Consider the following 20,726-nt stretch of genomic DNA (forward strand, 5'->3'; position numbering starts at 1 on the left):
GAACGAACGAACTTGGGTTGTACCAATGAGTGGTGGCAGCACTGAGTGTGGCCAGAGTGGAGAATTTTGAGGCCCTGAGGTGGATCCAAGGCAGTCCTGAACATCTGCTCCTTTTCCAGACCCTGCCCATGTGTCCATTGGTGCCGTTGCAGGTAGCTGTGGTGAAACCAGGGGACATGGAGGCTGAGCTAGCATCCTCTGGTGGGCAGCCCTCCCCCGAAGATACCACTCCACAGGTGGTGACTCTCCATGTGGCAGAGCCAGGGGACAGTGTGGCAGCGGAGAGCCAACTAGGGCCCCCTGACCTACAGCAGATCACCTTGGCACCTAGTGCATTTGGTGGAGCTGGCTACAGCGTCATCACAGCACCCCCTATGGAGGAGGGCACGTCAGCTCCTGGCACGCCTTACAGGTGAGGTGCCTCTACAGGCCTCTTTCAGCCTTTCATAAGTGCTAGTGCGGTGAGATTTGGGCCTAGTTAGCAAGAGGAAAGGTGCCTGGGCACAGCGAGATCTGTCTGAGGCCTGGCACTGTGACCACTTGAATATTCCAGGAACTTGACTCTTCTGATGGCATTTAATCCACTCCCATGAGATCCTTTTCCCTCCTTTTACAAATGGGAAACATACCAGGAGGCCAGGTAACTGGCCTCACCTTAAAGGTCAGATACGCACTGAGGCTTTGAAGCCTGGTCCCTCTGGTTCCCAAGCCTATATGCGCTTCACTTTCAAGGTGCTAGGTGCTTTTCTGTTCTAACATTTGGAGCATATCAGGCCTGGCACCTGTACTTGGCTTCCTACAAGGAATGAGTGTGGGACAGAAGTGTTTAGATGCTCACGGAACTCTGAAGCAATCAGAGGGAGCCCTAAATCTAAGCATGAGGGTTTGGGGTTGCAATCTGGAGCCCTGGGCAGGTGGCCTCTGAGGATCCGCCCTCTGCTCTCAGACTCCAGCACCTATTTGGCTGCCACAGGGTCAGGTTCCTGGTGGTTTGGCCGTCCCTTCCATCCCACATGGCCATATTTGGCTGGACTCCTTGGGCTTTTGCCTTGCTGCCCCTACCCATCAAGTGAATGGGCCACTGCTTTTTAAGCAGGGCAATGTAGTGGGGCACTTAGGTAAACATCTATGGAAGACACATTGGTACAGGGCAGTCCTCTGTGTCTGTGCGATGGTGGTTCCCCTCAGTGGATTCCTGTTGTTTGTATTTTGAGTTTTATGTATTTTTGAGACAGGGTCTTGCTATGTATTCTAGACTAGTCTTGAACTCACTGTATAGCCCAGGCTGGCTTTGGTTTTCTTTTTTGGCAGGGAGGGTACTGGAAATAAAACTCAGGACTTTGTGCTTGCCAGGCAGGTGCTTGCCACTGAGCTATATCCCCAGCCCACGGGCTGACTTTGAACTCATGGTGATCCTCCTGCCCTGGCCTCCAAAGGCTGGGATTAGCATAATAGCTGATAGCTGTTGCTTGGGAGCTAGGTTTCCGTAACCCTTCTTCCTCTTCTAGACCTCTGCCTTTCCTCTCCCTTTCTCTTATGCCCTCAGTGAGGAGCCCCCAGGGGAGGCAGCCCAGGCTGTGGTTGTAAGTGATACCCTCAAAGAGGCTAGCACCCACTACATCATGGCAGCCGACGGAACCCAGCTGCACCACATCGAGGTGGGTTGGGGTGGCCAACACCTCCTCCGCCTCCCCGAACACCTGCCCGATCTCCAGCATCTCATACAGCTTGGTCTCTCCACAGTTGACTTCAGATGGCTCCATCTCCTTCCCCAGTCCTGATTCCCTGACCTCTGGAGCCAAGTGGCCCCTGCTGCAGTGTGGCGGACTGCCCAGAGATGGCCCTGAGCCCCTGTCACCAGCCAAGACCCACAGGATAGGGGACCCCCCGAGCTCCTCCTCTCCACCTCCTACAGCCAGCAAAGCCATGGGCCTGGTAGTGCCACCCTCCCCGCCATCTGCAGCATCAAAGAAGTTTTCCTGTAAGATCTGTGCCGAGGCCTTCCCTGGCCGAGCAGAGATGGAAAGTCACAAACGGGCCCACGCTGGGCCTAGTGCCTTCAAGTGCCCTGACTGCCCCTTCAGCGCTTGCCAGTGGTCGGAGGTCCGGGTAGGTGCCATCCCTGCTTGCCTCTGCTGTCAGTCATCCAGCCACCCATGCACATACAAGCCTTTATTGAGCAGCCCGCTCCTCCTAGACTAGGTCTTCTGCTCCCCTCTAGGATCAGAGATGACTCAGTCCTCAGGAAGCTCAGCCTGGGCAGGCGGCCAACCAGACATAAATGTGACCAATGCCAGACAGTGTCCCTGGTTAGAAGAGTACAGCACAGAGCAGACACCCAGAAAGTCATTGGACTTGGGGGTGCTGAGGAAGACGCTTAGGGATGGGGTAGTGGGGGTTGGATCCAAAGGAGCAAAGGCACTGAGTGGTGAGGACGTGAGGCACAGGGAGGAATCTTAAGCTTTCTGGAATACTGAGGGCACAGAGGTTTGTGGCCAGCGAGCAGACAGTGTGGTGGGACGTGGGCCTCCTACTGGGTCCATCGCTGGGGCTCGTTCCATTTGCCTGACCATATCCTGTGTCCTCAGAGCTCAGGGAGAGGGGCCGTATGGGAGACTGAGACCCAGTTAGACAGGACTAAGCCCTGGGGTGTCAGAGTTTGCCTCACCCAGCACCTGGGAGTTATGTATGGATACAGAGGGTCTGTGAGCTAGGACAGGACTCTGCAGGTGACCTTGCAGCAGAAGCTGTGGCTTGGCACTCAGGCCACAGCAACAGCAGTCTCAATCTCACTTGTACTTTCTGTCCAACTCATGAGGGCACAGGGTTTTGGGTTTTTCTGGGTCTGTGTCACCTGGCGCCCTGACCAGATGGCTGTAGGAATCTAGGCCTTGCTGCCATCTGTGCTGACCCTGGTGCCAACCCTGAATGCCCCCTGCAGGCCCACATGGCGCAGCACTCTAGCCTGCGGCCTCACCAGTGCAGCCAGTGCAGTTTCGCCTCCAAGAACAAGAAGGACTTGAGGCGGCACGTGCTGACCCACACCAATGAGAAGCCTTTCTCATGCCTCCTCTGTGGCCAGCGGTAAGGACAGCTGCTGGGCAGGGGCTGCTAGGCACACTCAGTGGAGCCGTCCTGAGCCTTCTTCCTTTCTTTTCAGTTTCAACCGCAATGGGCACCTCAAGTTTCACATCCAGAGGCTACACAGTCCTGATGGGAGGAAAGCAGGGACCCCTACGGCCAGGGCCCCAGCCCAAACGCCCACTCAGACCATCATCTTGAATAGTGATGAGGAGACACTGGCCACACTACACAGTGAGTTACCACAAGGCTATAATAGGGATGGCACCAGGGCTGATCAGAGACTTGAGCTGCTGCCCCAGAAGGCACCTGTTTGCTGGGACGTTCTGGGTCTCACAGAACCCTGAGTAAGCACCGTCCCCTTTCTACCTAGCTGCCCTCCAGTCCAGTCATGGGGTCCTGGGCCCAGAGCGGCTGCAGCAGGCACTGGGCCAGGAACACATCATTGTGGCCCAGGAACAGACAGTGGCCAATCAGGTATAAAGCAGGGTTGGGGCCCTGGTAACCACTTATGGCAGGATGGGGCAGACAGAGCCAAGGCTAGAGCTGGCCTGTCTTTGGCAGGAAGAAGCCACCTATATCCAAGAAATCACCACAGCAGATGGCCAGACAGTACAGCACCTGGTGACCTCTGACAACCAGGTAAGCTGCTTTTCCTCAGCCTTGCTGTCCTAGCCCCCCTCCCCCAAGTGGAACACAGTACAGCTCCTCCCAGGGTCCATGGTCCTCTGCTCCTCAGCTGGGAACCTGCTGGGTGGGGCCCCAGCAATTTCCTCCACCCTTCTCTAGGTACAGTATATCATCTCCCAGGACGGTGTCCAGCACCTCCTGCCCCAGGAGTATGTTGTGGTCCCTGACGGCCATCACATCCAGGTAGGCCAGGCCTGGGCTGAGATGGAGGCTGGGGAGCAGGGCAGCACCACCTCCTTCTGGGATCATGGATTGGCCTCTTCTCTGCAGGTACAGGAGGGCCAGATTACACACATCCAGTATGAACAAGCAGCGCCATTCCTGCAGGAGTCCCAGGTAGGAGGGACTACACAGAGCTGGAGCCCTGAAAGGCTCCTTCAGGGCTGTTTCTCACCAGCTTCTCCCCTCTAGATCCAGTATGTGCCCGTGTCCCCAGGCCAGCAGCTTGTTACTCAGGCTCAGCTTGAGGCTGCAGCACACTCTGCTGTCACAGGTATGGGGCTGGATCTAGAGCCCAGGGGTGGGGCTCAGGCCTAGCTCTTGGGCCTCAGGCTTACTGTGCTTTCTCCTCCTGGCAGCAGTGGCTGATGCTGCTATGGCCCAAGCCCAGGGCCTGTTCGGCACAGAAGAGGCGGTGCCTGAACACATCCAACAGCTGCAGCACCAGGGCATCGAGTATGACGTCATCACCTTAACGGATGACTGAGCCCAAGGACCCAGTGTGGATCATGGCTATTGGGCCAGCTCTCCTGGGGATCAGGGAGGCTCAGCTCCCTCTCCCACTTAGGTTCTCCAGATGTTGGGCAGCCAGTCTCCTATCGCTGCAAAGGAGACAGATTTAAGCTCTTGGGTCTGGGGGACAGCCATAGGCCCCGCTAGGACATGCTGGGTACCCAGCCTGCAGGCAGGCTTCAAGAGAGATTTATTTTTGTTTGGACGCACTGGCCCCTTAGTCTCAATAAAGGGCCCAGAGTCCAGCCCTGGCCAGCTCACTTTGTCCACTTGGTAATAGCATGAACCACATGAGGACAAAGCTGAAGGGAGAAGCCTCCACATGGCCGGGCTACACAGTGCAGCTGGCCCTGCCTCTGGAACTACAGTGGCCCCATTCAGCGCAATGCCCTGGTGCAGAAGCCTCATCCTAGGACAGCTGAGATGGGGAAAGCCCTACGAGCACCTCTGGACCCTGCTTCTGCCCCAGAACTTTATGCCTAAAGGTTCTGAGAGGAGTGGTTCTAATGCTACCTCCTGAGCCCAGCTGCCTGCTCAAAGGGGGGGCTCCAGGCTTGGTAAAGAGTCTGGCTTTCAGCCTGGGCACAGGCCATAAGTACTGGTCCTCATTGCCAGAGATACCTGGGTTGGCTTGGCTATGGAAGACTGGAGTTAGATAGCACAGGCCCTGGACTCCTCCAATCTCCTGGGCACAGGCAGAGGCCACCAGGGCCCTGGTTTATGGAGTCTCTGGGATGTGGTACAGAGGCCCAGGAATCAGGATTGCTAACCCCATACCCAGTAACCCCAGGTGTGGAGTTAGTGATCCAGAGTGGCTCCAGGTCTTCAGCCTTTTCTGCCCTCACGACCCTCACACATTCTTAGGGGGTTATGTATTTCCTTTTACAAATGAAACAAGGTGGCGACAGGGTCGTTGTGGGGTTGGGAAGGCATTGGGCCTATTTACAAAGGATGTAGAATGAATCTGAGTTGGGATGTGGGGAGAGGGGCAAGGAGGGGGAGCCCTGACAGGGCAGTAATATTCCTATGTCAGTGGCAGCCCAAGTCCTGCTGCCAGCCCAGGGAGGGGCCTGGAGTCCCAGCAGTCCATACCAGCACCCCCAGGGCTCCTCCTCCCCGCAAGGTGTGTTAAGTTGGATGAGGCTCTCGGCTTGGGCCCTGTTCTCGGTTAGAGTCCCGGTCCTTGGCTTCTGAGGAGGAAGATGAAGAAGAGCTGGAGCCATGACTGCGGCCTGACTGCCGGTAAGCGGTACTTAGCTCCTGTAGCCGCTCTGGCGTCGGCCCCCACTTGGCAAAGCCAGGGTCGTTCTGTAGGAAGAGCACGGCGGTGTTGTGGACAGCCTTGTAGTGCATTTCCTCCCTGCAGACAAAGGCGACTGCTCAGGTTGGGGCTGGGCCTGGGCTGGACCTCATCAGCCTGGCCTGCCCAACCCAGCCCTCCTACCCTGCCCTCCCCAAGCACCCACTTTTTGCAGACATGCTGGGAGCCGCTTCGGTACTCATGCTCAAAGGCAGGCAGGACCAGCTGGTGGCGTTTGAAGCGGCTCTGCTCCATGCGGGTGAGCGCTGGTGTGGGGGGCTCCCGCCACTCAGGGATGAACACAATGAAGGACAGGGGCTCCAGTGAGCTCTCTAGCAGTTTCTGTAGAAGGAAGCACAGGTGGACATCTGGGGCTGCCATCCAGGTAGCTGTAGTTCTCCCTGCTGCCTCCCCCACCAAAGTGAGAAACCTACACCCACCTCAAAGTGAGAGACCATAGCATCCATGAGCTCCTCGCAGAATGGAGGGTTGGCCTCAAAGGAGCCACTCAGTGGGGCAAAGTCCAGGCAGGGTCTGAGGGCAGAGGCAAGCATTCTAAATCCCTTCGGGACCTGTCCCTCAATCAGAGATGGATGCCACCCCACCTTTACGCAGCTATGCTGAAAAGATGGCCATGGTTAGGCCAGAGGCTAACATTTACGCTTACTTTGTCCTGGGACAAGTGAAGGAATGATCACATACATACACTGAATGGATGAGGACAGAGGCTCAGGCTTGGATGCCACTGTCCACTGAGCTGAAGGACCTGGAGTTCAGATTCAGTTCTGAGTTTGCAGCTAGCACAGCACAAGCTACACCCAAGACTGCCCAGCTGCAGAGTTCTGAGCCTCCTGATAGTCTGACCACCCCTTCTAGAGACAGCTTCTCCTTTTATTTGTGTTCACTGCCGCCCACTACCTGAATGAGAGGTCTCTGAGCCTGTGTTACATTCCCATTCCCCACTGCCTGCTGCCAGGTGGCCCTATTCCAAACCTGAGCTAATTTACTGAGAATCCCATGGGCTAGGTTAGAGGTATCACTTGCCCACCGGGCCAAAAAAAGGCACCCAGAGGTTAGGTGACATGCCCAAGGTCACTTGGCTAACAAGTAGTGGAAACAACAACTCCAAGACTACCTAACTCTAAAGACATAACACAAGGAGCAGGCTGATACAACCTGTGCTGTGGAGACAACCTCCCATACGTGGGCAAGGGGGTCTACCAGGCCCTGGCTCTCACCCGCGGGAGCCAAAGTAGCCATCTGTGTCAGGGAAGGCAGAACAGTACTGGCGGAAGTAGCAGTTGAGAGGTGAGGCGAAGCATTCAAAGCTGACGCCAAAGAGTCGATGGAGGGCCTCAAAGACATGCACAGGCAGCGATCCCTGAAGGCCAGTCCCTTCATAGAGGCCCACGCCAAACATCATCTGTAGAATAGCCACAGTCAGCATCAGGCTGAATGCCCTACCCCCCAGGGAAGCCCTTAACCTGCTGCCTAGGTCTGTACCTGGTAGCGTCGGAGAAGGCACCAGACCCGGGGCAGAAACCTCTCAAACGGTGAGTCATCGATGCAGCTGTATCGATAAAGGAGCCACTGTAGGGCAGAAAGACCTGGCTTTTAGGAGTGGTCCCACAGCCTCTCCACTGGCCACATGCTGCTGGACTCGAGGCAAGAAAGACCCCAGGCCCCAGTCTGCGCTCGTCTGGCTCTCATCCCCACAGCTCTTACCAGCTTGCTGAAGTAGCTGCGGCTGACCTTGACCATTTCTCCCTTGTACCGGATGCAGACCATGTTGTTCTCCACGTGCATCTCCACACTGGGCATGGGGGGTGCGGGCACAGCCAGCCGCAGCGGGTAGCAGTACACCAGACGGGGGTCCAGCTCAGAGGCTTCCACCTCCTCTGTGGACAGGGTAAGCAGTGAGGGGCCAGTGGCCCACACAGCCCCAGCACCAACTAGGCACTAGGCACCTCATACAGAGTAAGTCTCTGTCTCATCATTAAACTGCTGCAAGCCAATTTTTTTTTTTTTTTTTGCACCGAATGCCTTCAAGGCATGACTGGCTGTCTTGTGTTGTGGGGATTGAACCACAGCAACCTGAGCCTGACTGCTTTGTTGAAGCAGGCACTTAAAGAACTGAGCTAAGGGGCAGGCCCCCCCGCAAGCCAATTCTTTACAGAGATAAGAAAGAGCCATTAAAAACTAAAGGAAACCACCAGGCAACTGTTAGGGCAGGAATGACAGCCTGTGTCCATATGCCCGACACTGAGGCCTGGTGGACAAGCAGGCTGAGGCCTATGGGTATTGCTGCTGAGCAGAAGTATCAGAGCTGCACTACTCGTGATGAGAGCTGCAATATGCAGACCTTCAGGGGCCAAGCTGTTATTTATGTAGTAAGTACTTATGAGTAGCCACATAATACTCATGTTATGCCTCATTCTGGAAAAAGTGAGAGAATGGATGGAAGTCCATGTTCATCTACTGATTACTGGCCTGACTTTCCCAGAAGGGTGCTGACTTGCCCTAGCCAAAGGGGAGCAAGTTTACCCAAACAGCACTGGGACAAACTGGTTCCCTGGCTTGAGGCTCATGATCATTTGTTCCTTCAATCATGGCCCAGGGTAGAGTTGCTAGCTCCCCACCACCTTGTCCCTACCTGGAATGTTGTTTTCCTTGAGGATGGCCAAGTGCTTCTCTCGGATGCGTTTGACGTACTCCAGGGAGATGTGGTAGATCTTACTGCAGATGCCTTCCACAGAATCCTTGGCTGCAGCTGAGACGTGGGGCCCACACTGCCTCCGCAGGTGCTCCAGGCGGTCCTGGAGAAAATGCCCGTTTAGAATGCTTGAGGCCAAAGGCCTCAGCATGACTGACGTGTAACTGCAGGGCTGTACAACTTCAGCAGTCTTCATTTTGAAACTGGTTGTGCTACTTACTACCTATGTCCCTTGGAGTAATCCGTGGGCTTCTCTGAACCTCATTCCTCAACTATCGAGGGAACACAAAATACCTAAGAAGACAGTTTATTAAATGCAGGCATTCTTTTTCGGGGTTTACCAAGTCCCTGGCATACAAGTGTGTTAAGTAAATGCCAGAAGCTTTTGTTGGGCTTACACTGTAATAGACCCCCTGATAATTACTGGAAAAACAGACAAACTAGGCATGATACCATTTTAAAGCATTTGCAGCCTATGCTATAAAGGTGATTACAAAACAGAGCTCACTCCACTGGTGCAGAAGCTAAGCTCTTAGTTACTTGCAAGGATGCCTGCAGGCATTTCTAATTTTGCTGAATCACATTTGTGAAACTAAAGAATAAAAGTGAGTCACTCTGGCTAGTGAGTACACCTATCTGTGTCATTCTACGTGTCAAGTACTATTATGAAGTACAAAACCTGTCTCTTGCGAAAAATGGTCCTGAAAAGAAAGCCCATTGCTAGTGCTGTTGGAGAGGCTTAAAGTTCTGACCAGCAAACAGAATTGTTCTGGACATACTTAAAAACAAAAGGAGATATAACTCAGTGACACAAGTGCCTGCCTGGCAAGTACAAGGTCCTGAGTTTGATTCCCAGTACCCCCCAAATAAAAACAATAGCCAAGAAATCTCTTTTTTTTTCCTGGTGAGACAGGATCTCACTATATAGTTCAGGGTAGCCTTAAGCTCACTATGTAGCCCAGGCTGGTGGTGCTCCTACCTCAGCCTCTCGATTGCTGGGATCACAGGTTCATGCCACCACACCCTGGCTGATGGCAGCTTTTTTTTTTTTGGCGGAACCCTGGACTGAACTCAGGCCCTTGCGCTTGCCAGGCAAGCTCTTATTCTACTGAGCTATCTTCCCGGCCCCTTGATGGTAGCTTTTAACTATAACGCGAATACACACACAAAAGCAGTGTGTCAAATCTGGTGCCAAAAATCTCCGAAGAGATGCTGAAGACTCGTTAAGTTAAAAAGATAGCTATTTGTGTGTGCCTGCACCTAAGATTTCATTAAGAACATTAATGAAAATGTTCTCTGAGAGAAAACCCTAGACAAAAATCTTCAGACATGAGTCCAGAGACTGATCAGTGTCAGAGTCTGCTATGGGAATTTGGCCAGGAAGAGCAGGATTCCTGGGCAAAGTGGCCACAGGGCCTTCCAGCTGGCCTCACCCCAGAGCCCACTCACCATATAGTCCTCCTTGGAGGCTGAGTGGTCCTTCCGCAGCCAGCTGAAGGTATCTTCCACGTTCCACTTGACCACCTTCCTGCTATCAGGGGAAGCACTCCTGCCAGTCAAGGGGCAAGGAAAACGGCTCAGTTGTACATAGGACCCAGTTGTTGAGGTGTCTGCTCCACCCTCTTTCCATTCCACTTCACTAGTATCTTGGGCATCAGCTCCTCGGCCTACATTCTAGCCTATTCTGTATCTTGACAGCAAGGTCAGTCCTGAGTCGCTAAGAGGAGTAGCTGGCCTGTCACCTCGCCACACAGATCTGTCTTACATGGGCACAGAGAGTCGAACCTGGACTCGATGAGCCGTCTGGCAGCCTCTGCATATTTAAAAAGCAGGCGCTTGGCTTCTTCTCGGAACTTGATTCGGGATAACCTATGTGAGAGAGTAGAGAGAGTTGGGCTCTTCTATACTTAACTGGGCAGAGAAATCACACCACCCAGCCCTAAGGCTGTACCTGATGGGAATGTCATTCATGATTTCACGAAACATGGAAGGTGACACAACTGGTTCACAGTTGCTAGGTAATAAGGGATCAGACCCTTTGTCTACCACCTTGCGCTCTAGCATCCAGCGATTGAAAGACTCCCGCGGAGGCTCGATGCCTGCAAGACCAGAGAAATGCTGAGGGTCTAGATTTAGTCAACATGTTCCACCCTGGGCTTGGCACATGGAAAGCACCATGCTGGCAGTAAATAAACTATGGCTCCCACTACTTCAGAAGCTTTTTTTTATGTGTAAACCTGGGGATTAAAGCTAGACCCTTTACACTGAACTACACCCCCAACCTCTATATTTTATTTTGAGGCAATTTTAGTTAACTTGTCCAGGCTGGGTTCACACTTGGAATCTTCCTACCTCAGTTTCCCTGAGGGCTGCGATTATAGGGATGTGCATCAATAAGCCCAGCTTCAGAAGCTTGTTTTCTAGGCTTTATTTCCCAAAGTTTATTCTGAGACTAGTCTCACAAGACTATTAATAAGTATTACACAGGGTGAAAAAGAGGAGAGCTGTGTATTTCAGCAAGATCAAATGGCTTCATATACTAATTATAAACATTAAAGGCTGTAGCTTATTGAGTACCTTCAGTGAGGCCATTTCACTTACTCCTTGTAGTAACCTTGTGAGATAGAAATACTTGTTTTTATGCTCTTCTACACATATGTAAAAAGTACTGAGAGTGCATGGCAGAGTAAGCTGCAGCCGTTGTTTATGCACTGTTACCCAAAGCACAGAGGGGACAGTGAGCCCAGGACCAGAGTCAGTGGTTAATGGAGCCCGGCCTCCAGCAGGTCTCTTTCACTCGACAGCACATGGTCTGCACCACGGAACTCCCCTGAGCACCCCAGCACCAGCTCTTGCTAACAATGGCTGGAAACAAGGGGGCTGAGGACCACAAGGCAGCTACCTTCTCGCTGCTGGCAGAGCTCCCGGTAGTGCTGCCGAAGCTTCAGGATGAGCTGGGAGCGCAGCAGCTCCACTTCTGGATGGGGGGGCAGTACCTCTGAAGGGCCCCGGTATTTGATGACAGCATTGGTCTGGATGTCCAGGTCCCAGTACACCCTTAGAGCAGAGACAGGATCAGTGAACGTGCCTGCCACAACCCACTTCCAGGCAGGCTGGCACCAGCAGTGGGCCCCTCCAAGTCAGGCAGCAGGGACTCACTCAGTTGGTCGGCAGAAAGCTGACTGTTTATCTTCAGGCACCCAAGTCTTCATGGTTGGTGTTCCTGGGACACTGGGGGAACCAGGCACTGATTGGCCTGTGGGTGTCACAGGGATCTCAATCTAGAGCAAAAGAGTCACAAAAGCAGCGGTTAAGTTTGGCAACCGGCTTCAATGCTGGACTCCTGCTGAATGCATCCAGGCCTCCCTCCTGACCAGCTGCTGCTGCCCATCCCTTGCAGGGAGCTTGTTGGCTGGCTGCCTACCTGAGCTGGCCGCTTACCAGCCAGGTCCTGACCACCCTGGACACTCACCTTAGGCTTCTTCACACCATTGCCGCTTGGCTGCTCTTCCGAGAGCTGCCTCTTTCTGGCCTTGTTCTCAGCCGGGGGGGTTTCCACCAAGCTTGAGTCTTGGGGCAGTGGGGTTGCATTCAACCCCAAAGGGTCCGACTGGTGGAGGGAGACCAGCAGAGTTGCAACCAGGACCATCGGCTTAGGAGCCCCAGTGCTTTGGAATACTTTGCCCTCCCACTCCTGCTCCTACTCCTCAGAGAAGAGCACAGAGGGCTGGGACACAGACACTGGGCTTTGCTCCTGCCTACCACTTGCAATGGTGTGGCCTTGAGTGAGCTACTTCCCTTCTTAATTCCTTCACCTTTAAAATGGCCAGGGTAGCTGGAAGTGGTGGTGAATGTCTATAGTCCCAACACTTGAGAGGCTAAGTTAGGATTGCTGAGAGTTCAAGGTTAGCCTGAACTACACAGTGAGTTCGAGGTCAGTCTGAGCTACATAGCAAGCAAGACCCTACCTCAAAAAAGTGAAGTTTTAAATTTTTTTAAAAATAAAATGGCCGGGGCCGGGGAGATGGCTCAGTGGAATAAGTGCTTCCCTGGAAAGCACAAGGGCCTGAGTTCAATCCCCGGTTCTGTCAAAAAAATAAAATAAAATAAATAAATAAATAAATAAAATAAAATGGCCATCCTATGTCCTACCTCCCACTGAGATTATATGACTCCAGGCCTGAGCTTAATCCCAGATATTGTAAGCAAACAAATGAGCAATAAAGAGAAAACTCAAGAAGTGCTTATCTTCAAAAGAGTAAGACCACGTGGATGGAACCTCAAGAGTCCGTGAGGTAGTGGACAGTGTCCCTGACATCACATCCAGGTGTGAATTCTGCTCTACCTACTGACAGCCAGAAAGCCTGTGGCTGGTCATTTCCCCTCTTCAGCTGCAAAATGGGGAGCCCTCTAGCTTGGTTATGTCCAATAAAGGCTGCCTCAGCTGAGATGGACTCAAAAGTTCACATCCCACCAGAGAGCTAGTCTGTACTGTCTCGTCATACTAACACCCTAGTTCCTAGACCACTCCCCTGAGCTAACATCCATTTGAACAATGGTTTTCAGAAAAGTTCCTCCTGTCCTCTTTCACCTTCCCTAGACCAGGTCAGGACTGCTAATGCCCTCTAACACTATTCTTTACACAAGTGCCACAACGGCAACCCTTACATTCCTCCCCTCTAGTAGACTTAAGCATACCAAGAACATAGTGTCTCACTGGCCCAGGGCCCCATATTTAGAATGAGTTCACTATGCTACACTACTATAATCAGCAGTTTATTGGTCAGCTTTCTGTTGAGCATAAGTTACATGAGGGCAGGGCCTGGCTATTGCTCTTGGTGCTGTAACTGCTAGTACAGCACAGGGCTGCACAGAGTATGTCTGGAGAAGGCTCACAGGCCGGAGGCTGTTCTGAGCCCCCTGCCCTAGGCTGGCACTCACAATCACATCGTGCTGGCCCAACACAGGCATCTCCCACAGGGACTGGTTGGTGAATCGGTTGAAGTAGTAGGGACGATTCTCCCTCCGGCTCCAGCACTTCTCCCAGCCCGCATGCACAAGCTCCTCTGCAAACAAACATGGAGCCCAGGCAAGGTTATAAGAGCTCTCAGCGTACCCTGCCTGACCCACTACCCACTACAGCTCCCACCAGTACCTGGGAGGTCCTGCACCAGGCGGACTGGCTTTGGAGAACAGGGCTGGCTCTGATTGGAGGTGCCTGGAGAATGACTCAGCAAGGATGCCTCCTCCCGGGGACTGCCGTGATTCTCATTGGCCATCTCAGCACCCTCAAGGGACCTGCCACAGAAAATGGAAGACTGTCAGCTCCACCTCAGCCACCAATTAAAACTAAGGACCCTGGGGATCATCCCAGGTGAGAAATCCAAATCCAACCTCTCCTGAGGGCCAGCACTTTGACACAGGAGGGAGCCCTAGGATCTAGGATGCAATTCCCCAACTGTAAGATGGGCTCCTTCCTACTGATCCTCCAGCCTAAAATACCTTTCCCCAGTTCTCTGCCTGGCTTGCCCATGGGCTCACATCCCCCAGGTAGCCCTCTGACTGCTTCCTCCCCTTAGCTCCCTGCCGCTTGCCAGGGCCCTCCTCAGTGCCATGTCCACCTCCACTGGAGCGCTCAGATGTTTTCGTCTATCAACTGGGTTTGCCTCACTACTCTGCCAGCAATTCCAGGATAGGAACTGGTTCCACTGCATCTCTCCAGAGCTCAGCATGCTAACTGGACCCAACATGAGCTCCATTAATTCTACCAACACTTACACGCATTCAAGGTGGCAAACACAGAACAGAGTGCCCTTGAAAAGCCATTCCGCTGCAAGTAGTAGTAACTTTTGCTCTTGGGGGAAGTAGGATTTTATTGCTTCCATCCAGTAAGAACCAAATGAAGCAAAGCACAGCTGGGCAAAGGGCATGGCATCTACCCAGTTTCCCACTTTACACTATAGGCGGGAAACTATCTTGTTAAAAGATCCAGAGAAAGAGATGACCATCTAATTCAGTCCTTCAGAATCCCCATGTGAAGCTATCAAAAAGGAGGCCAGCTCCTTTAAGGTTGTGTTCCTACTACCCTCACCTAAAGCACACCCAGCAAAAACCTCAATGGCCAAAATGACTCCCACCCAGGGCTGATATACTCCCGGGGTGTCAAGTGAGATCAGGTTAGTGATGCTCTAAAATTGTTTTCAATATGCCACAACACCCACAAGAAATCAAACTTTTACCTACAATAAGAACACAAAAGCATACAAAGACAGACCATTAAAAAAAAAAAAAAAGAACATGAAGGCAAATTTAAACATCTTTGCATGCTGAAATTTTACCAACCCATTGTGACCACACTGATTAGCTCACGCTGATCAGGAGCTCTGATTAGCTGTTAACAACATCATAGGAATCGTTGGGACATTGATTTTATTGCACACTCAGTCATAGATGTCTTTGTTCATTTGGAAAGGGAAAAATGAAAGGTTACTTCATTGGTACAGTTTAGCAGATAAAAAATGCAGGGGCAACAGGACATGTGTACATCAAAGAGGGCCTCGATAACAATGAGATCTGGAACTATTCCTTGCAGGCCTAGCCAGTAGGTTTTAAGATTGAATGAAGCGTCCCTTTCTCTCACCCTCTGGGGTCTGCAAGGTTAGCATGAGAGGGTTTTCTTCTCCAGCAGGACTGACTCCCACGTCTCAGGGTCCAACAGAGGCAAGGGGGAGGCCCGCAGAAAGGCCCAGCACAAGTGGGCGGGCTGGTCAGCAGTGGAGTGGACAGGGGCCCAGAGGACTTCTTGGATCGGCAGCTGGAGGGCAAAGAGAAGAACAGTCACTGATCGTGTGCATGCTGCACAGCCAGAGGGGTGAGGACATAGTCTGGGGGGAGCATCCAGGGCAGGCGTGGATGGGCATTTCTGGAGATTTGGGGGATGAATAAAGCACCGCAAGCCTGCTAAACAACAGGCTCACCTCCACAGGCTTTCCTGCACAGTAGCATACAGCTCTGCATCCTGCTGGCCAAGGGCTTTATTTCATGCTTTGATGTCACCATCTTGATTTGTTTGTTTTTGTTTTTTATCTTTGGTAATGCTAGGGATCAAAGCCAGGGCCTTGAGCATGCTAGGCTGCACCACTGAGCTGCACACCCAGCCTAGAATATTCACATATTCATTTATTTATTTGAGACAGGGTATTGCTAAGTTGTACAGGCTAGTCTTCAATTCCTGGAATCAAACCATCTTCTTGCCTCAGCTTCTTGAATAGCCAAGAGTATAGGTTCATGCCCTCACACTCAGCTTTCAGTATTTTTTTTTTTTTTTTTTTTTTTTTTGCGAGTAGGAAAATTCACTGGGGAATAGGAATCGTGAATAGTTCCTGAGAGACAGGAGGGGGGTCCCAGATGGGTTGCCTGCTTTTAGTAATTTTTATTTTATTTTTTGGTACCAGGATTCAAACGCAAGACCTTGTAACTGCCAGGCAGGCCCTTATTCTGCTGACCCTATCTCTCCTGCCCACAGTCTTTTTTTTTTTTTTTTTTTGTGGCTGGCTCAGCCCCCTAGGGCGGAGCTGTCCCTGTGCCCTTGCCTAAGATCACCTTAGCAGGTGCTTTAGACCACTGAGCTATCTTGCCAGCCCCCCATAGTAATTTTTATTTTTATTTTTTTAAATTTTTTTATTTATTTATGTGGGGGGGCAGCTCAGCCCACCAGGGGGCGGGGCTGGCTGGCATGTGGCGCTGGGGGATTGAACCGCGGTCCCTGCGCTAAGCTTGTTCTAAGTAGGTGCTTTAGACCACTGAGCCATCTCACCAGCCCCCCCATAGTAATTTTTAAACAAAGGGTCTATGTTTTCCTTTTGTACATCGCGCCCCACAAATTATGTAGCCATCCCTAACCAACAAAAGTACCCTTAGACCAGAGAAAAGTAAACAAATACATATGGTAAATATGACAGGCACCACCCCAAACCACCCACACCGAGACACTTCTTTTTCTTGAGAAAAATAACATGCAAACACATTACGTCTTGTTCACTTTTATTGAAAATTATTATTCCTAAGAAATGGGCTGTGATATTGATGCAAAAGCTAGATGCACTTTGTAGAAGTCACAAGTAGTGTGGTTTAGTGTGAGGGCAAATGGGGACACTGCAGTATTGTATTTCCAAAACAGGCTGTGCATCAGAATCATCAAGGGGCTCGTTAAAAACAAAATGAAATAAGGCAAAAAACAGGATTCATGTACTCCATGTCTAGAAGCCAGAGATGGGAAGGGAAGGTACAAAAGAATTTGTGATTTTTAAACACATTCAAAAGTAGGCTTAGGAGACGACTTTTTTTCCACTTTGCACCGGTTGAAAATTTTACCAATTTAAATTCCTTTTTTTTTTTTTTTTTTAATAATTGGGGCACCATTTTATTTATTTTCTTGGCGGAACCGGGGGTTGAACTCAGACCCTTGCCCTTGCCAGGCTGGCACTTATTCTACTGAGCTATCTCCCCGGCCCCAAATTTAAATTCCTTATGGGCAGGTGGGTATGGCACAGCTCAGAGGTAGAAAGCCTACCTAGCATTTGTTAGGCCCGGCGTTCAAGTCCCAGCACCACAAATAAAATAAATTCTATAACAATAAATTGGCTGTGAGACTTGGGTGCAATAGGCTTGTGCCTGAAGAGCCAGCTCTGGGGTTAGAAAAAAAATCCACGTTCCAGGCCCTGCGCTGTCTCCAAGCTTATATATACGTAGAATCTAGCATATTGTACACTCTCAGCACGAGATGGCCGTTCTTACGTTATTTTTATTTAGCCTGTGGCTTCCAGAGCCCACGTAACCTGCAGCTGAAGAAGTATCTGTACCCGCACAACCAGAGGAACCCACCAGAAATAAGAATCCGATTCCAGGATTGGAGGAAAGTGGGGCGGGAGCAGTTCAGCAGTGCACCAATCAGAATTCTCGGGGCCAGTAGGGCGGAGTCACGGGGCTCGCGACCAGCGCAGGCACGAGAGCGCGCGAAGGTGCATTCCCAGTGCGCGTGCACCTGCCCCTCACCCCAACCCCAGAGGGGGCGGGCGGTTTGGCGCGCGCGCGCCGGCCCATCTCCCGGGCTCCGCCCCCCGCCCTGCCGCGCGCTCCCGCCCCCGGGCTGAGGCGACTCAGAGTCGGAGCCCGACACAAAGGCGGTGGCGGCGGCAGCAGCGGAGGGACCCTGGAGGCCGCTCCGCCCGCGCTCTCCAGGCCCATCTCCTTCACCCCGGCCACCGGCCCGGCTGCCCACCCGCGGGCCTAAGATGGCGGCGGCGAAAGAGACCGGGCCAGCGGCAGCCTTGAGTGGAAAGCGCCGGAGGGGCCACCGCCACCCGGCTTCAGACTCCCGGACACTGGCACGGCTCGCGGCGAGACCACGGCTTCCTGGGGCTCTTACCTGCCCAGAGCGGACTCGAGGGGATGCGGCTACACGTTCTGCTCGACCGCCCGTTTTGCCGCCTCCGCCTCGCCCTCCCCAGTGCCGCTGCCGCCATCTTGTGTCCCGGGCCGGGACTCCGCGCTGCGCATGCGCCGGTACCGCCTCTGAGGGACCTCGCCACGGCCGCGCCGCCATCTTGAGTGTGGCGGACTGCCCCGCTTCTTCAAACCGTGGCTTTAGCCCCCTCCCCTTTCTCCCGTCCTTCCCCGCTGTCCCGTGCAGTCTAGAAGAAAGGAAAACAGATCTGCTGTCCCTGAGGCGTGGAATAAGGGCAGAATAATTAACAAACAGCCCCGGTGTCAGTTTCTCCCTTGAGCACACCCGGGGGGCCAGAGGACCTGTTTGAGCGAACTGGGGAGCAAGGCTGCTTCGGGCTCTCCGGGGGATGGCGGATAGTCGCCGACCTGGGGGCGGGGCCTCGGTGACGTCGGCGCGGGACGCAGTGGGGACCTGGGTCCTAGTCTCCGCCGGGCTCTGCTGCTTCAGGCCGGTCTCTGACCCTCTCTGGGCGGGACGCGGGAACGAAGTCTTCTAACAGCTGCGGCCTCGGGTCAGGCTACGTGCGAGTCGGACGTTACCCCATTCCGGGCGGCGGTAGTCCTAAGTGCTCCTGAGTAGGAGAAAAGACACGGCCGGGTTTGGGTGTATAATAAAGATGGCTTTGGACGTGGCTGGAAGGCTCTAAACGAAATGGAAGGGCCTTTACAGCCCCAGCCTATCTGCCATTAGCTCAGAGTCCTCGTTGCTCAGTGTAGAGCGTTTGCCCAGCGTCGGCAAGGCCTGCAGAAGCAGCATCTGCGGGGTCTCCGGAGCGCCCAGGCGCCGCTTCCAAGTTTGGCATGGGAAGGGAGACAGGTGCTCGGTCCAGTCCCAATTTGGGCGACCACGTGCCGCTCAATAGTGACTCCTCCCACCTCCGGCCTCCGAGCCCGCAGCCCTGGGTCTCTTGAGGGGAACAGGTTTGCCACCTGCGGCCCTCGCTTGGAGACCCAGAGGACACAGGGGTTTGACGTCCTCTGCCTGCAGCTTGCATGGGTGGAAGCGAGGAAAACAGATGAGATATAAGTCTCGGCTCTCAGACCCCTGGCCCACCCTAGCCTGCGATCTTGAAGGAGTAAAGCCGTCTACCTTCTAGAGGGTCCTCGAGGGCTATGCATGAATTTGGCACAGACCGGGAGCACTTCGTGCTTAATAAAGGTTAGCTACAGTCAGCCCACAGGCACGTGCTGATTGCTGCAAGTGATGTGGGCTCGCACTGTGAAGTGAGCTCGCTCAATTTAGGGCCAGGAAGGTGCAGCGGTGATTCCTGCCCTCCAGAGCTTCCTGCACGAAACCACCATGGGCCTAGGCCTGAGGAACGCAGGAAAGTCTTGCTTTATGCCTGTTGTGTTGTAATTAGTGTAATATTGTTCTGATGTAATATTGCCTCTTCTCCAAAGTGCCTGGAGGGGCCGGCGAGATAGCTCAGCAGACTAATGCGGTTTAGGCAGATGCAGTGCAGTTAGACCCCCAGCGCCAAATGGGCTGAGTCAGCCAGAGGCGTGTAGTCGCAGCGCTGGGGAGGCTGAAAGCAGAAGGATCACCGCGAGTCCAAGCTGCGTAGAGAGACCTTGTAACAACCAAATACATAAAAAAAAAAAAAAAAGCCTTGATTTGGGCATTAAATTATCCGTTCTTTTGTTTTCAAAGTATTTTCTCATTCATTGTTAAATGATAACCGAGACAGCAAATGTCCCAAAGTGTCTATTCTTTTGTATGAGGGAATCTGGTGAGCAGAAATTACTACCTCAGATCTACATGTGAAAAAAAAAAAAAAAAAACCAACAACCGAGGGAGGTGCAAATTCCCTATGATGCATGTAGTCATTATTATGCATATCTAAAATCTACCAAATGAAATTTTTAAAGAACTGCCATATACTGTTAGGAAGTTTGCCAAATCTGTCTTTGTCTGCTACATTGGTGCCTACCACATTAGGGTTACTGAACTCCCAAGGACATAGAAATAAAAGTGAAGCACGGTGTTTATTAATTAGAAAAATAAATACCCTGCAGAAGTGCAATAAACTTGACATTCTAAAATTAGTGCACACCTAGAATGAGTATGTGTGGGTGGGTTAAATTGAGCTCTGTGGCAGCAAATCTTGCATTAGCCACGTTGAACTCCTGGTAACAGTATGTACTTACCCTGTACATAATGGCAGCTACTGGTAATTTTTTTTCATTTTCAAAAGATGCTTTGAGAATTTAGGTGGGTTTGTTTTTTTTTTTTTTTTTTGCAGAACTAGAGATTGAACTCAGGCCCTTGTGCTTGCCAGGGAAGCGCTTTTTCCACTGAGCCATCTCCCCAACCCCCAGAATTTAGGTTTTTAAACAATTTATGTTGACTTGTACATGCTCTTACATTTATCTCCCATCCAAGTACTAACCAAGCTCCACTCTGCTTAGCTTCCGAGATCAGATGAGATTGGGCGCGTTCAGGATGGTATGGCCATAGACTGCTCTTACATTTGTGTAAAATATTTATACATAGCCTTTACAATTTGTACATATAGGGCCGGGGAAATAGCTCAGTGGCAGAAGTGCCTACCTGGCAAGCAAAAGGTCCCAAGTTCAATCCCTAATACCAAAAAAGAAAATAAAATTGTACACGTATTAGTATTAAATGGCTGTATCATAAGCACTGCTTTTGAGATTTTATAAAATAAAACTTACGTGGGGAAAACCACTTATAAAAATTAA

General features: G+C 52.1%; 2 protein-coding genes and 1 long non-coding RNA gene across 5 annotated transcripts in view; 1 reads left to right on the forward strand and 2 right to left on the reverse strand.

The window, feature by feature from the left end:
• Znf335 (zinc finger protein 335) overlaps positions 1-4,994 on the forward strand; it is a 21,192-nt gene extending 16,198 nt beyond the window's left edge. The window contains exons 18-28 of one of the 2 annotated variants that reach the window (XM_023720682.1): positions 153-412; positions 1,547-1,658; positions 1,744-2,109; positions 2,942-3,084; positions 3,161-3,315; positions 3,455-3,558; positions 3,646-3,723; positions 3,871-3,954; positions 4,042-4,107; positions 4,183-4,264; positions 4,353-4,994. In XM_023720682.1, the coding sequence (XP_023576450.1) occupies positions 153-412; positions 1,547-1,658; positions 1,744-2,109; positions 2,942-3,084; positions 3,161-3,315; positions 3,455-3,558; positions 3,646-3,723; positions 3,871-3,954; positions 4,042-4,107; positions 4,183-4,264; positions 4,353-4,477 (1,575 nt within the window). In that variant the 3' untranslated portion in view covers positions 4,478-4,994. Of the gene's footprint in view, positions 1-152; positions 413-1,546; positions 1,659-1,743; positions 2,110-2,941; positions 3,085-3,160; positions 3,316-3,454; positions 3,559-3,645; positions 3,724-3,870; positions 3,955-4,041; positions 4,108-4,182; positions 4,265-4,349 lie in introns of both variants that reach the window. The other variant, XM_023720681.1, reaches the window with a different exon arrangement.
• The window catches only part of LOC111818020, a 24,047-nt gene that overhangs the window by 1,774 nt on the left and 1,547 nt on the right, over positions 1-20,726 (reverse strand). The window lies entirely within an intron of this gene.
• Positions 5,006-19,399, reverse strand: Pcif1 (PDX1 C-terminal inhibiting factor 1). 2 transcript variants are annotated; one of them, XM_004636085.3, is made up of 17 exons: positions 17,944-19,398; positions 15,157-15,330; positions 13,672-13,814; positions 13,458-13,582; positions 11,989-12,126; positions 11,676-11,797; positions 11,419-11,573; positions 10,468-10,615; positions 10,302-10,385; positions 9,966-10,065; positions 8,457-8,619; positions 7,529-7,701; positions 7,307-7,393; positions 7,042-7,226; positions 6,244-6,337; positions 5,970-6,145; positions 5,361-5,863 (listed from the first exon to the last, which is right to left on the reverse strand). In XM_004636085.3, the coding sequence occupies exons 3-17, from the start codon at positions 13,793-13,795 to the stop codon at positions 5,632-5,634; spliced, it is 2,106 nt and encodes a 701-aa protein (XP_004636142.1). In that variant the 5' UTR covers positions 13,796-13,814; positions 15,157-15,330; positions 17,944-19,398; the 3' UTR covers positions 5,361-5,631. The 2 variants fall into 2 exon arrangements, with proteins under 2 accessions (XP_023576452.1, XP_004636142.1); XM_023720684.1 differs by lacking the exon at positions 11,989-12,126 and having other exon boundaries at positions 5,006-5,863; positions 17,944-19,399.

Source organism: Octodon degus, unplaced genomic scaffold (assembly GCF_000260255.1).
Source record: "Octodon degus isolate 3935 unplaced genomic scaffold, OctDeg1.0 scaffold00077, whole genome shotgun sequence".
In the NCBI taxonomy this organism is placed as follows: domain Eukaryota; kingdom Metazoa; phylum Chordata; class Mammalia; order Rodentia; family Octodontidae; genus Octodon; species Octodon degus.